Source organism: Ursus arctos, unplaced genomic scaffold (assembly GCF_023065955.2).
Source record: "Ursus arctos isolate Adak ecotype North America unplaced genomic scaffold, UrsArc2.0 scaffold_2, whole genome shotgun sequence".
In the NCBI taxonomy this organism is placed as follows: domain Eukaryota; kingdom Metazoa; phylum Chordata; class Mammalia; order Carnivora; family Ursidae; genus Ursus; species Ursus arctos.
Window position 1 is genome coordinate 78,023,156 of NW_026622874.1, and position 13,955 is coordinate 78,037,110.

The 13,955-nt window shown below is 47.7% G+C and overlaps 1 protein-coding gene across 1 annotated transcript in view; it reads left to right on the top strand.

Moving 5' to 3' along the window:
* LOC113270754 (BOS complex subunit NOMO1) overlaps positions 1-13,608 on the top strand; it is a 53,733-nt gene extending 40,125 nt beyond the window's left edge. Inside the window, exons 26-31 of the mRNA XM_026520249.4 lie at positions 879-962; positions 2,109-2,219; positions 4,062-4,163; positions 5,644-5,763; positions 10,110-10,202; positions 12,969-13,608. Of these exons, the coding sequence (XP_026376034.1) occupies positions 879-962; positions 2,109-2,219; positions 4,062-4,163; positions 5,644-5,763; positions 10,110-10,202; positions 12,969-13,100 (642 nt within the window). The 3' untranslated portion in view covers positions 13,101-13,608. The remainder of the gene's footprint in view (positions 1-878; positions 963-2,108; positions 2,220-4,061; positions 4,164-5,643; positions 5,764-10,109; positions 10,203-12,968) is intronic.
* The last annotated feature ends 347 nt before the right edge of the window (positions 13,609-13,955 follow it).

Genomic DNA, 13,955 nt, shown 5'->3' on the forward strand with positions numbered 1-13,955 from the left:
CTGAACCCGATACTGCCAGTCCTGACTGAGCTGTAAAGTCAATGAATGTGTCTACCGGCGATCATAAATTTGTTCTCAGTTTTTAAAAAAATAATAGCTTTATTGTCTTGTAAAGGTGCCATGTGCTCATTATAAAATAGCTCAGGCAACATTCCAAATGGACAGAATCTTGAAAGGGGAAAAAACGGACCCTACAGCTATCAAAGCACACATTATTTTAGGAGACCAGAACTCTTTTATCCATGCTAGTTTAAAAATAAACAATCACATCTTAGGGTTGTCCCCTGATAGCTGCATATAGACACCACTGAACTCGGCCTGATGCTTTAGATCCTAATGTGTGAGCGGGTCAGTTGTGCTATTGATCAGAAATTGGTTGCTCCGAAAGCTTTCTTAGAATAATGATTTATTTGGTAAACTTTATGTATGCCTGTAAAACTGAGCAATAGAATAAAAAGTTTTTGAGAGAACAAGTATTTTTAAGAAGAAAATTCTCAGATCGCACTTGGCAGAAATTATTCGGGAATGTCATCGCTGATGTCACCCCACGAGTATAGGCAGGCAGGGGCGGGTGTAGATGGCTAGGGAAGAACGATTTTATCAGAATAAGCATATCGTGCTTAGCAGTTTTGAAGTAGGAAGCCAAATCTAATTTTTCTTGGGGATTGAAGGAGCTGCAGACGTCCAGATACATGTTCCTTCACCAGGTGCTTCTAAAAGGGACTCTTAAGAAGGTTAACGGGCCGCAGACTGGGACTGGGGGTGGGGTGGGGATGGCGACGTGGTTGTGGTGAGGGCCTGTGGTCAGAGCAGGCTTGGATGAGGTTCCGGGCTGCGAGCCCCCTGCTAGAGACCTGACCCCTGGGTTTGCCTTGCAGCCGGGATGTGTGTACCACGTGCAGCTCAAGGCAGAAGGCAACGACCACATCGAACGGGCACTCCCCCACCACCGGGTAATCGCGGTAAGCCACGGAACAGCGGCGGCTGGATGGTGGTATGAGCGCTCCCCTGGCTGCCTGCCTTTCCTCTGATGTGGGGGGAGCTCTGGGTCCTAATTAAGGGTCCTCTTAGAATGGTGCTGTCTTCACAAGCGGCATCTCCTGCGGGGTTTAATGAGCAGCAACGCTGTCATGAATCCGGAGGGGAAATTGGAGCTGTTGTCTCCTCACTCCCCCCGGCAAACTCTGATCATCATTCTCCATGTTGAGGATCTCAAGGTCTACGTGGCATTTCAGATCAAGGGAGGGTAATAAAGACAGCATGGGCTTAATTGGTGGCAAGGGCACCCGATTTTCTTATATCCAGATGACCTTGTTTTTTCCACTTGGTGGAGTCTCTGGATATTCCAGATCATGACTTAGCTAATTGATCCCTAAAGAGGCAGTTCTCTCTCCAGGTCACGAGAAGGAGCCGGGAATCATTTGAAGTGAAGCTTTTCTCCCACAGAGTGACTCTGATATGCTAGACTGGAGGGTTTGGGTGGAATGGTGGGGGGGGTGGGTTGCTGCCTCTTGGTGGCTTGATTAGGTGGCATTAGGCATGAAGGTTATGAGGGGCAGGAGAGGGTGGGCCATTTAGGACCATCTGGCTGAGAAGTGGATTTTCTTGACGTCTTTATGGCATTTGGCATTTGAAATGGCTATGAGGACAGCATCTTACAGTTGCGTGTTTCCCTGCCATGGTGGCTAAGGCCAGGCGGACAGTCGTGGGGACCAGGGGTTGGCAGATATGGAAAAAGGGACAAACGGGAGGGCACACACCCACCCGTGGGGCAGCTGTGCCTCAGCTCCTGCTGATGGCTGCCGGGCAAACACATCTGTCTCTGTTTTCTAGAGAGCCTGGAAAATCTGGCTTTTTGTGCGTATGAAATTTCTCTTTAAATTGTTGGCAAATAATGGAAACTTAGAAAAAAAAATCCTGTGCTAGTCAAAGTAAACATGTCGCGGGCCAGCCGTAGCCCACCTCCTTACTGTCAGTTTGTGCCCTTGGACTTGGACTATTGAAGAGATGAAGTTTGCTATGAAACAGCGCCTAGGACGTCACCGGCTGGAGTAGAAGTTCCCCTCCCAGCTTCCTCGCCTCCAACATTGTTCCTGGTTTCTTTCTAGGTTGGTAATAACGACATCGATGATGTAAGCATCATAGTTTTCCGGCAGATCAATCAATTTGACTTAAGTGGAAACGTGATCACTTCCTCTGAGTATCTCCCTACATTATGGGTAAGGCTGGCTTTTTACGGTGAGAACGTTGTGTTCTTTTCGGCTCTGAGAAGAGTGGGAGTGGGATGTGTGGGCCTGCCTGGCGCTCGCTTTAGCTTGCTGACGGTGGAGGTGCCGAGGGCTGAGGTTGAGAATCCTGGCGTACATCTGGGAGAGTGGTTGCTGATGGCCCGGAGAGAAAGGCTTTGTACTTTCAGATAACTGTTTGTTTAGCTAGCCTTAGAAATAAATCTTTGGAAGCATTGTAGCAGCCTAATGAAAGCTCCATACAACCTAGAGTCTAAAGCGGAAAGGTAATTTTAAGGCAGAGTGCCTTGTAACTTTTAAAATTCTGTCCAGGGTGGAGGCGGTGGGCAGGGGACTAGGAGTCGGGCAATCTGAACTGTGTCCTGCTCACCCCACTGCCACGGGTAGTCACTCCATTCTCGTAGACTGTGGTTTCCTCCTCTGTGAAACACAGGAGTTGGGACTCAGTGACCTGTCAAGATCTCTTCAGGTCCTAACCAAATCTTGTCTGCAGTTGATGAAATGTTTATACCCTGCTCGAGGATCCCTTGAAAAATGTCCGTGAATTGCCATGGGAGTGTGTTTCTCAGAGGTGCTTGTAATTTTATACACGATGACACGTTAGACTTGGCTGAGAATGTGCGCTGAGGTTTTAACTTACCTCTTAACTTGCTCTTCCTTCCAGGTTTGCAAGCATGTTGTCTATGGAGGCCAGGCGGGCAGGGCCAGAGCAAAGCGGACTGGGTGGGCCGTGGGGCAAACTGGAGCAGATGGGAGGGGATGGCACCCCCCTCCCTGTCTCCATGTGATTGTTGTCCTGTTGGAATCCTGGCCCAGGGTTGGAATCACTTCCCAATTTTCCAGAGAAGCTGGAAGTTAGAGTTACTTGAAATCACCTGGTTTTTAAACATAGGCAATGAATTCAGATTTGCTCAGAGCGCCATATAGGGCACAAGAACACATACGTGGTCTTGGATGTGACCCATTGGCCTTCAGTCTGTGACTTTCATTTTAGGAAAACACCCATGACTTGTCTGTTCTATATAAAAGTGTTAGCTTGGGCCCTGGAGAGGACGACTGTGACTTTCTCCTGTGGCAGGTGCAGGGAGGAGCCCCCAGAGCCTTCAGCCTCAGCCAGGACTGTACCTCCTTCGCCTGTTCCATTGCTTGTGGTCGTGAGAATGAGACAGGCCAACGAGAAAGGCTAGAAGCAGGACTGAACTGCTTCTGGAAACAGCCTGGACAACCAAATGCCAAAGGGGAATGTGTTTTGAGCTTAAGGAATACTCGTGGAGTTGAGGGTACAGCATATGGAGAGACTGTGCCAGGTGGGCCGGACCCTTAGTGACGTGGGTTGAGCCCCAGGCGCCGCCACATGTAAACCGTGCCACGTTAGGTGGTGCAGGCTCGGGGCCTCCCGTCGGGTAGTGGTGACGCCTTTCAGAGCCAGCGTTGGTGACGACGTATGTGTAACATGCCTCTTGCTTGCCCGGCATTTATAGCTATAGTAGAAGCTACTCCTCTTCATATTATCGTTATACTATTTACCATCTTAAGCATTAACCTGAGTTGCCAGAATCGATTTTAAAATCGTAGCATTTCTATGCAGGTCACAGAACTGTGAGTCTCAGGGGATGGGGGAATGCATTATGTATTCCGGCCGGGGGCGGGTGGTTTCTCTGTCCAATAACCACGTTGCCAAAGAGCCTTCTCTGCGCCGCCCCCCGCCCCTCCCAAGAAATAAGCCATCCCGAGGAAGAAGCGAAGTGTTTGAAAGGAAATGTTTATTGCGTTTTAATTTCAAAAGCATGCCCTGCTTTGTGTTCTGCCCTCCAGGTAAAGCTTTATAAAAGTGAAAACCTTGACAACCCAATGCAGACAGTTTCCCTGGGCCAGTCCCTCTTCTTCCACTTCCCGCCGCTGCTCAGAGATGGCCAGGTAACGAAGACCTGTGGCTGCGTTCCAGCCGGGGTCTTCATCTGAGTAACTCCACTTCTGAGTTTAGGGAAAGACTTCTCTCGTTTCCCCACCCCCTCATACCTCTTTGCGGAAACGGTCGACATGCTCTCAGAATCAAAGGAGATTGGGCTCTGTAAGGTTTATTTTTTCTTAATTTGCTCTTTTTCTGTTTACAAAAATAGTGCACATCCATGCCAGGAGATTTTTTTTGGGGGGGGGAGTGGAATCAGATACAATCCCATCATCTAGAAAGAACCTCTGTTCACCTGCTGATAGGTATTGTTTGGTCTTTTTTCATTGTGTGTTCTTGTGTGTGTGTAAATATAAACTCACACGTGTATTTGTTTTAATAACGCAAGGCTGGGACTCTTTTGTATGTTGTTTTATAGTCTGCACTTTTCAGTGAAGAATATATCAGAAATCTTTTCCCCATCATTAAACCTTTATAACGTGGTTTTTCATGGTTGCACGATAGTCTATAATATAGGAAATGCTGTAATATTTAACCAAAGCCTTAACGGTGGACATCATTTACTGATTATAGAATGTTTATTATCAAGTGTATTTGGACACAGCAAGCTATTGTAGTTGTCATGGTGAGAGCAAACTTTGCAAAGAATTCGATTCTTTCCTCGTGGGCCTGGCATGTGTTTGACAGTAGTGAACCTGCATATGACGTTCCCTGTCTTGGCTTCTTACCACCTGCCCCAGGGATGATAAACTGTGGCCCTTTTTTGGCATGAAATGGCTGGAAATGGAAATGGAAATGGCTGTAAAATAATGAAAAAGGTTCCAGTGGACGTTTGGAGTCACTCCCCATTTCTCGAGATGCCCTTTGTAATCGCCACCGTAGGCAGCACCGCTCTGGGGAACCCACATGGGCTTCAGGGTCGGACTCCACCTGGGCTCACTGCCCGCTGTGAGGTGGGAGCAGTAAGCCCGACCTTGTCCGTGGCTGAGAGCAGAGCGGCGTCTGCCTCGTGCAGTGCTCATGGCGCCTAGCACGCAGCTGGGGCTCCGCACGCAGGGCTGTGACCGCCACCGGTACCATTCCAGAGATGCGGTGTTCTTAGAATTTGCCGGCTAATGAGCCACTTAAGTTTCGTCCCTTAAAAGTCAACCTCATTTTGGATTGAGAGCAGTCTGCTCAGTCGGATCATGTATTTCCCTCATCAGAAATGGCTCGGAATAACTTTCTGTGTTTCATAAAGTCGGATCCTCAAAGGACCACAATTACGTCGCTGTTGAATATACTCATACAGCAGTGCCCCAGGCTTTGAAAGCTCTATCAGACGACGCCGTCTCCGAGATGCCGGGGACACACGGCTGTCGCTGATGGAATAGCCCACTGAGGTTCCTGCTCTGAGGTTGCTGACCTCGGTTTGGATGTGTGAACTTGGGGATTTCTTTAAAAGCATAAAGTCCTTTATAAAAGTGACTTATTTTTGCTTGTGCACAGAACTACGTCGTGCTGTTGGACTCCACGCTCCCCAGGTCCCAGTATGACTACGTCTTGCCTCAGGTTTCTTTCACGGCGGTGGGCTACCATAAACACATCACCCTGATTTTTAATCCCACGGTAAGGAAAAGGGGGAGTTTAGAAACAGCCGATCGGGGCGGCGAGAGAAGGAAAACCGCACAACCCGTGCTCCGGGGTTATTAGCGGAGGGAGGACAGCTGTTTGAGGGCCCCCAACTTCGGGTCCCTTTTGCATTCTGGATTTCCCTAAACGCTTGTCTGCTTTCTGAAGTGCTGATGCCTTCATTTCCCTCTGAGGAGGAAGCTGTCAGTGAGGGCAGGGGATGTGTTTAGGTCAGCGGCTCAGGTGTGACTCTGGGAGAAGGGTCACCATGTTGTCGTGATGGGGGTGTTGTGGTCCTTCAGCAGGAGGCACGGGACACCTGACCTGCCCAAACTTCTAGAACCAGGTGCCAGTTTACAGGAAGTAGAGAGGACGCAAGAGCATATAAAGGATGCCTCAGGGATGTAGTCAACAAAGTACAGGTTGTGGGAAACTGCGGGACATTAACCTGGAGCTTGATTTATTTGGCAAATTGCAAGAGAGAAAAAAAAAACTCACACAGATGGGTGGGGTACCTGTAGATTAAAAGAAACTTGCCCATTTTAAGAATTTCTGCTATTTTATTTTTTTTCTTCATTTTTTAAAAAAGCTTTTATTTGAGAGAGAGGAAGAGAGAGAGAGTACAAGCAGGGGGAGGGGAGATGGAGAGAGAAGCAGACTCCCCGATGAGCAGGGAGCCCAACGTGGGGCTCGATCCCAGGAGCCTGAGATCATGACCTGAGCCGAAGGCAGACGGTTAACTGACGAAGCCACCCAGGAGCCCCAAAACTTGCTTGTTTTATCAGCTGCTTGCAATATGTAGACCTCATTGGATCCCGTAGCAAACAGACTAAAAAACAACGGGACAAACAGAACACACATTCATGAGATAATTATTTAGACCAGTGCCTCCCAAAGCTGGCATGCGGTAGAATCATCTGAGGATTAAACACACAGGTAGGTAGTAAGGGGAGAGCCTGCGCGTCTACAGAAAACAGAAGTCCGCTCCCGAGCTGCTGCACTGGGCACTGTCGGAGGCCTTTCCAGCGTGAAGAGTCGGAATTCTATTTTTTTTAAAAGCTGTGTGCAGAGGAGCATATCTAGCTACTCCTTGGTCCTTTTAGCAGCTGTGGTACATAGCACTCCTCTGTGTGGCCATTCGTAGTATGTTCAGGCAGCCCCTGCCGGATGGACTTTCGGGTTATTGCTGGTTTCCTGCTGTTACAAATAACCCGTTAGTGATCGGCCTTGTGCGTGCATGTGTTTGAATGCTTGTCAGTCCATCTTTGGAATGACTCTCGAGAAGTAGAGTTGCTGGATCACAGGGTCATTCGTCTGGCATCTTGCTGGATGGGGCCGCTTCCCCTCCATGGGGCCGTCCTGTTTGCATTCCCACCAGCGATGTATGAGAGCACCCCTTTCCCCAACAGAGTGTGGTCGAAGTAAAGAATTTTTGCAGTCTGGTGGATGAGAAATGGTACCTCCACGTGGCTGTCTTCTGCATTTCTCATCTTTCCATGTGTTTAAGAATCATTTTCTTGTTCCCCTTCTGGAAAGTGTTGAGTTTTTTCTAGATTGTTGGTCTTTTTCATCTGTTTTGGAAGCCCTTTGTCTAGGAGGGATTCTCACCCCTTGTGAGATATGTTGTACCTATTTTCCCAATTTGTTTTTTCATTTTATCATTTTTCATTTCATTATGCAAACATTTGTTTTATTTTTTATGTTAAATGTGTCAGTCTTTTCCTCATTGCTTCTGAATTTTGAGTCATAGTTCGGAAAGTCTCCCCCATTCCCAGTTTTTAGAGGAATTTCTTTTTCCTCTGGTACTTGCATGGTTTCCTTTTGTACATTTCCATCTCTATCCATTTGGAGTTTTTCTTGGTGTAGCGTGTGAAGAATAATTCCAAATTTATCTTTCCTCCATGCAATCAAATTACCATTTTGTGCCATCCTAGGTGGGAGGTAGGTAAGAATTATTTTCCGCCATCTAGAGATGAGACCCAAGGAGAGACTAAGCAGTCTAGGTCACCGGCTTGTGCACAGCAGAGCTAGGATTTGAACACAGCTCTTCTGCTGCTTTCTGGGCATCTCTGATGAGGGGCTTGTGCTCAGTGACTTGGCAAATATGATCTTACCTGAAGTAAAGAGTTTTTCTGATGACTCCAGGAGGAAGCACTTTCCTCGTTCCCCATAGTGGAGACCTGGTTAGAAGGTGCCAAAGAGAGGAGCATGTAGGGAACCATCTGTCCCTGTGTGGAGGCACATTGCCAGCCCAGTGAGAGCAGGGGTCCCTGTAAAGGGCACCAATGGTGACTGTCTGCGACATTCCCTAGGGCCCCCGCCAGGAGATTCATCTGAATCCAGGGAGACACTTGGGCAGCTGGTGGTGGGAACAGACATGCTGCTGGGTGGCAGCCAAACAGCCACCATGCCCCATAGCTATTGCCAAGAATGCTTCTGTCACTTTGTTGCATGTGGGACCAGGGTGCCAAGTGACACGTGCAGGGCATGCCCGTTCCTGCCGGGCCCGTGCAAAGGATTCACTGCTGATGCCTACAAGAGGCCTTGTTGGGACGTGCCGTTCCTTTTACAGAAGCTCAGAGAGAATAAGTAACCTCCCCGCGATTAATCAGCAGAGCTAGGACTCAGAATGAGGTGGTTTGTCTTACATCACATGGTTTCTAGAACACTACAGCTTCCTGATGGGTGGCTCAGCACTGTGCATTTATGAAGGCCTGCATAAGGACTCAGCTTTACTCTTCTGTTGACGTGCAAACTGAGAACCACATCATTTTTACTATTTCATGCACTGCTTGGCATTTTACGTAGCTGATCTCTTTGAACCTCACATTCCCCTGCAGTAGGTGCTGTTCGGATCAGTGCCACTTAATAGTGAATGAACTGAGGCTTCCTGTGATTGCCCAAGGTCACGTGGCCAGACCCGAGACTTGAGCCTTGCTGTCTTCATCCCTCCGCAGCGTCCCCATTAAGTATTTATTTCTGGGGAAAAGGTGCTGGGATCCAAGACATGTCAGATAATCCAGGAGTAGGCAGTTGGAGGTGGAAATCGGCTCCCATCCTGATTCTTCGACTTTTAAGAGACCATCCCATTCTGCCTCAACCATCTCGAGTAAAATGGCCCCATAGTCATTCTCCAGCCCAGACACTCTTAGATATTTTGGTTACAGGACCCTATTACCCTGTTCAGAGTTGTGGAGAATCTGAGAGAGTTTTAGTTTATATGTGTGTAATCTATCTTTATTTATTATATTCCATTAGCTGTGAGAGTGACGATGTCATCACACGTAGCTTCTGAAACAGTCCACAGTTCACTTGTGAGAGCACGAATGTGAAAAAGACACATGATAGCGTTGTTATGAAAATGGTTTTACCTTGAAGATCTCCTGAAAGGGAGGGAGTTTCCAGACAATACTTTGAAAACCAGTACTCCGTGCCCTTAACTTGTTCTATCATTATCTGAAAGTCTCCATTTATTTGTTTCCTTTGTGTGGGTGGAGTGAGCTAGGGTGCAGGTTTGTTTGCTCATACAGAGACCCAAAATCTAAGGGGCTTCAGGAAGATGGAAGTTTGTCTTCTTTCAGCATCCAGGACCGTGCAGTCCAGGGATAGTATCAGGGACCCAACCTCCCCCCCTCTTGGGGCTTTGCCATCGCCTAGCAGCTCTGCCTTCTCACAGGTGGCATGCCTGGCAAGCAGGAGGGGAGGACACACCACTGCTTTTAGGGAACAGCCCAGATGTGTTACCGAACTCTTGGCATTCGTGTAGCCTCGGCCAGAATTCCGCGGCTGTCCCAGCTACAAGGGAGGCCGGGAAGTGTGTGTAGTCTGATGGCCCAGATGAAGGTTGGGGGTTCTTTTGGAAGAAGGGGCGAATGGCCACTGGGACACAAGTGGCAGCCTGCCTCCTCTCCTCACTGGGGCTAATCTCTGGGACCAGCTCCTTTGTCACTGTGCACCTGAGCCTAGCACGGCGTGTTCCCAGTACTCCCTTGTAGGAAAGAGCCCCTTTGTGTGGCTGGGACTCGGCACAAGGTGGCCCTTCTCAGCCACGGGAATTGCCTGCTCTCCACAGCGCTTGCTTTGCTCAGGTAGGGGAGGACACATGCCTTGTTACCGGCGTCTGTCTGCCCCAGAGCAGCAGAGAGCAGCCGGGAGAGTTTGGGTAGCAGAGGATTCACCTGAAAATGTACCAAGGTCACTGCCCTTGCTGCCTGTGGAGAGCAAGAGCTGGGTCACGTGGGGTGCTGGGATCCTGGCCAGGTGGGCCGGGTGGGCTGCAGGGTGGTGGGTGGCGGGGGAGTGGAGAGACAGTAAAGCAGCAACGGTGCTCTTGGTGTCTGCAGAGGAAACTTCCTGAGCAAGACATTGCACAGGGGTCCTACATCGCCCTGCCTTTGACGCTGCTTGTCCTGTTGGCTGGCTACAACCATGATAAGGTAGGAAACCCAGAGGCCTGGTGAGAAAGTGCCATGTGCCGGGCAGTGCCCTCCCGCACAGCTGGGAGGGGGCCCGTGTTACAGAAGTTAGCACGTTTCGGGGCCGGAAGGGTCTGTGAAAGCCTCAAGTCCTGTCCCCTGTCTGTCTTTCCTTCTTTCTTTTCCCTCCCTTCCTTCCTTCCTTTCTTTCTTTCTTTCTTTCTTTCTTTCTTTCTTTCTTTCTTTCTTTCTTTCCTCTTTCTTTCTTTCTTTCTTTCTTTCTTTCTTTCTTTCTTTCTTTCTTTCTTTCAATTTTTAGTTTATTATTATTTTTTAATGTTTCAAGTATTTATTTAAATTCTAGTTAGTTAATGTATAGTATAATATTCATTTCAGGTATAGAATTTAGTGATTCTTCAGTTGCACCCAACACCTAGTGCTCATCACAAGTGATCCCCATCACCTGTTTCACCCATCCCCCAGCAGCCTCCCCTCCTGCAACCCTCAGTGTGTTCTCTATAGTTAAGAGTCTGTTTCTTGGTTTGCCTCTCTTTTTTCCCCATGTTCATCTGTTTTGTTTCTTAAATTCCACATATGAGTGAAATCATACGGTATTGGTCTTTCTCTGACTGATTTCACTTAGCGTTACACCCTCTAGATCCATCCATGTTGTTGCAAATGGCAAGATTTCATTCTTTTTGATGGCTGAGTAGTATTCTCTGTGTGTGTGTGTGTGTGTGTGTGTGTGTGTGTGTGTGTGTGTGTGTATCCATTCATCAGTTGACAGACACTTGGGCTGCTTCCATAATTTGGCTGTTGTTGATGCTGCCATAAACAGCAGGGTGCTTGTACCTCTTTGGTAAAATACCTAGTAGTACAGTTGCTGGGTCATAGGGTAGCTCTATTTTTGACTTCTTGAGGAACCTCCATACTGTTCCCCAGAGTGGCTGTACCTGTTTGCCTTCCTACCAACAGTGCATGAGGGTTCCCCTTTCTCCGCATCCTCCCCAACACCTGTTGTTTCCTGTGTTAATTTTAGCCATTCGACTGGTGCGAGGTGCTATCTCATTGTAGTTTTGATTTGTATGCTTTGATGATGTTAAGGATCTTTTTATGTGTCTGTTGGCCATCTGGATGTCTTCTTTGGAAAAATGTCTGTTCATGTCTTCTGCGCATTTCTTAACTGAATTATTTGTTTTTTGGGTGTTGAGTTTGATAAGTTCTTTATAGATTTTTGGATACTAACCCTTTAGTAGATATGTCATTTGCTAATATGTTCTCTCATTCGTTAGGTTGGCTTTTAGTTTTGTTGACTGTTTCCTTTGCTGTGCAGAAGCTTTTTATCCTGATAAAGTCCCAGGAGTTCATTTTTGCTTTTGTTTCCCTTGACTCTGGAGACGTGTGTAGCAAGAAGTTGCTGCGGCCAAAGTCAGAGGGGTTGCTGCCTGTGTTCTCATTTAGGATTTTGATGGTTTCCTGTCTCACATTTAGGTCTTTCATCCATTCTGAGCTTATTTTTTGTGATGGTGCAAGAGAATGGTTCCAGTTTTTCGTTCTTCTGCGTGTGGCTGTCCAATTTTTCCAACACCATTTGTTGAAGAGACAGTCTTCTTCCCCTTGGATAGTCTTTTCTGCTTTGTCGAAGATTAGTTGACCATAGAGTTGAGGGTCTGTTTCTGGCTTCTCTGTTCTGCTCCATTGATCCAGTCCCGTACTGTCTTGATGATCACAGCTTTGTAATACGGCTTGAAGTCTGGAATTGGGATGCCACCAGCTTTGCTTTTCTTTTTCAGGATTGCTTTGGCTATTTGGGGTCTTTTGTGGTTCCCCATAAATTTTAGGATTGTTTGTTCTAGGTCTGTGAAAAATGCTGGTGGTATTTTGATAGGGATTGCATTAAATGTATAGATTGCTTTAGGTAGTGTAGACATTTTAACAATATTTGTTCTTCCAATCCATGAGCATGGGATGTTTTTCCATTTCTTTGTGTCCTCTTCAGTTTCTTTCATAAGTGTTCTATAGTTTTCAGGTACAGGTCTTTTATCTCTTTGGTTAGGTTTATTTCTAGATATCTCATGGTGTTTGGTACAGTTGTAAATGGAGTAGATGCCTTGATTTCTCTTTCTGCTGCTTCATTATTGGTGTATAGAAACACAACAGATTTCTGTACATTGATTTTGTATCCTGTGACTTTACTGAATTCATTTATCTGTTTTAGCAATTCTGTGGTGGAGCCTTTTGGGTTTTCTACATAGAGTATCATGTCATCTGCGAATAGTGTAAGTTTGACCTCTTCCTTGCCGATTTGGATGCCTTTTTTTTTTTCATTGTCTGATTGCTGTGGCTAAGAGTTCTAGTGCCATGTTGAATAGAAGTGGTAAGAGTGGACATCCCTGCCTTATTCCTGCCCGTAGAGGGAAAGCTCTCAGTTTTTCCCAATTGAGGATGATATCAGCTGTGGGTCTTTCATATATGGCTTTAATGATGTTGAGGTATGTTCCCTCCAGCCCTACTTTGTTGAGGGTTTTTGTCAAGAAAGGGTGCTGTACTTTGTCAAACCCCAGGCCTCCTTTCAAGGCCACAAACCTCTTGTGACATCTTCCCTAACACCTCAGTTGCCGGTCCCTGCTGATCCTCCCGGTGCAACGGTCTCAGCTTTGTCTTGAACCTGGGTGATGGCCTGGCAGAGGAAGGAGGTGTACTGACATGTGAGGCTCCAGTGTCCTCCTGGGCAGAAGTGTTCTCCTGGCACTGCCCCCCCCTCACTCTCTCTCTCTCTTTTTCTAGCTCATCCCCTTGCTGTTGCAGTTGACAAGTCGACTGCAGGGCGTCCGAGCTCTTGGCCAGACAGCCTCTGACAATAGTGGCCCGGAAGATGCAAAGAGACAAGCCAAGAAACAGAAGACAAGGCGGACGTGAGGAGGAAGAGGAGCAGGTGAATCTCATTCAGGACAGGCCACCGCCAAGGGGCCACCACCCGCCCTTGGCTTCAAGCGTGCGTTCGACTGAGCTCACCACGAGCTGTCTGCCCCATGCTGCCATCACCCTCGCTGCCCGGGCCTGCCCTCCCCCCTCCCCCCATCCAGTCCCTCGGTGCAATGCAATGAATGGACCCTCCTGTCACTCTGCTGAGCACAATTTATTTTCTGAGTTGAAGATAATTTATTTTTATTATTTTTTGTCAAAAAGTATTTAAGCTGTGCTAGTGGTGTGAGAATGTATCTCTTAATCTTCAGCGTTCATTTTTTAGAATTCCAGTAAACACAGGTTTTTGGTCCACTAATGAAGGACCTGTCGGATTTGCCTTGTCCCTTAACCTCCCTTTGCGTCCGAGATCCCTGCTGGAAACTGCACAACCTGTAACTACTACTAGGAGGGCTTGTGAGGAGGTAAAAATCAATAAAGCCGCCCATTCATGTGTGTTGTAGCTCATCTCGGATGTATCTCTTTGGTGACAGTGGCATAAAGCAGGGGTCATAAACAGATGCCTTGAGGGGCACACAGGTCCTGAGTGAAGGGCCGGGGCAGGAAAGTCCTCAGCAAGGGGGAGGTGGCCCACGGCAGCCGGCTTTGGTCTCAGCCATAGGAGAAAAGGAGGGAAGGATTTGTGGCAACGTGAGGCGTGTGCCCACCCCGTCTAAAGGAGCCCGAGCATCTGGGCTCCAGCTCACCGGTGCACTGTCGGAATGTGCGTTCAGGTTCTAGAGAAGCCAGAAAGACAACGTTTTGGGTGAAACTGGAGTTTTAAATGTTTGCGACAAATTCAGTTTATTA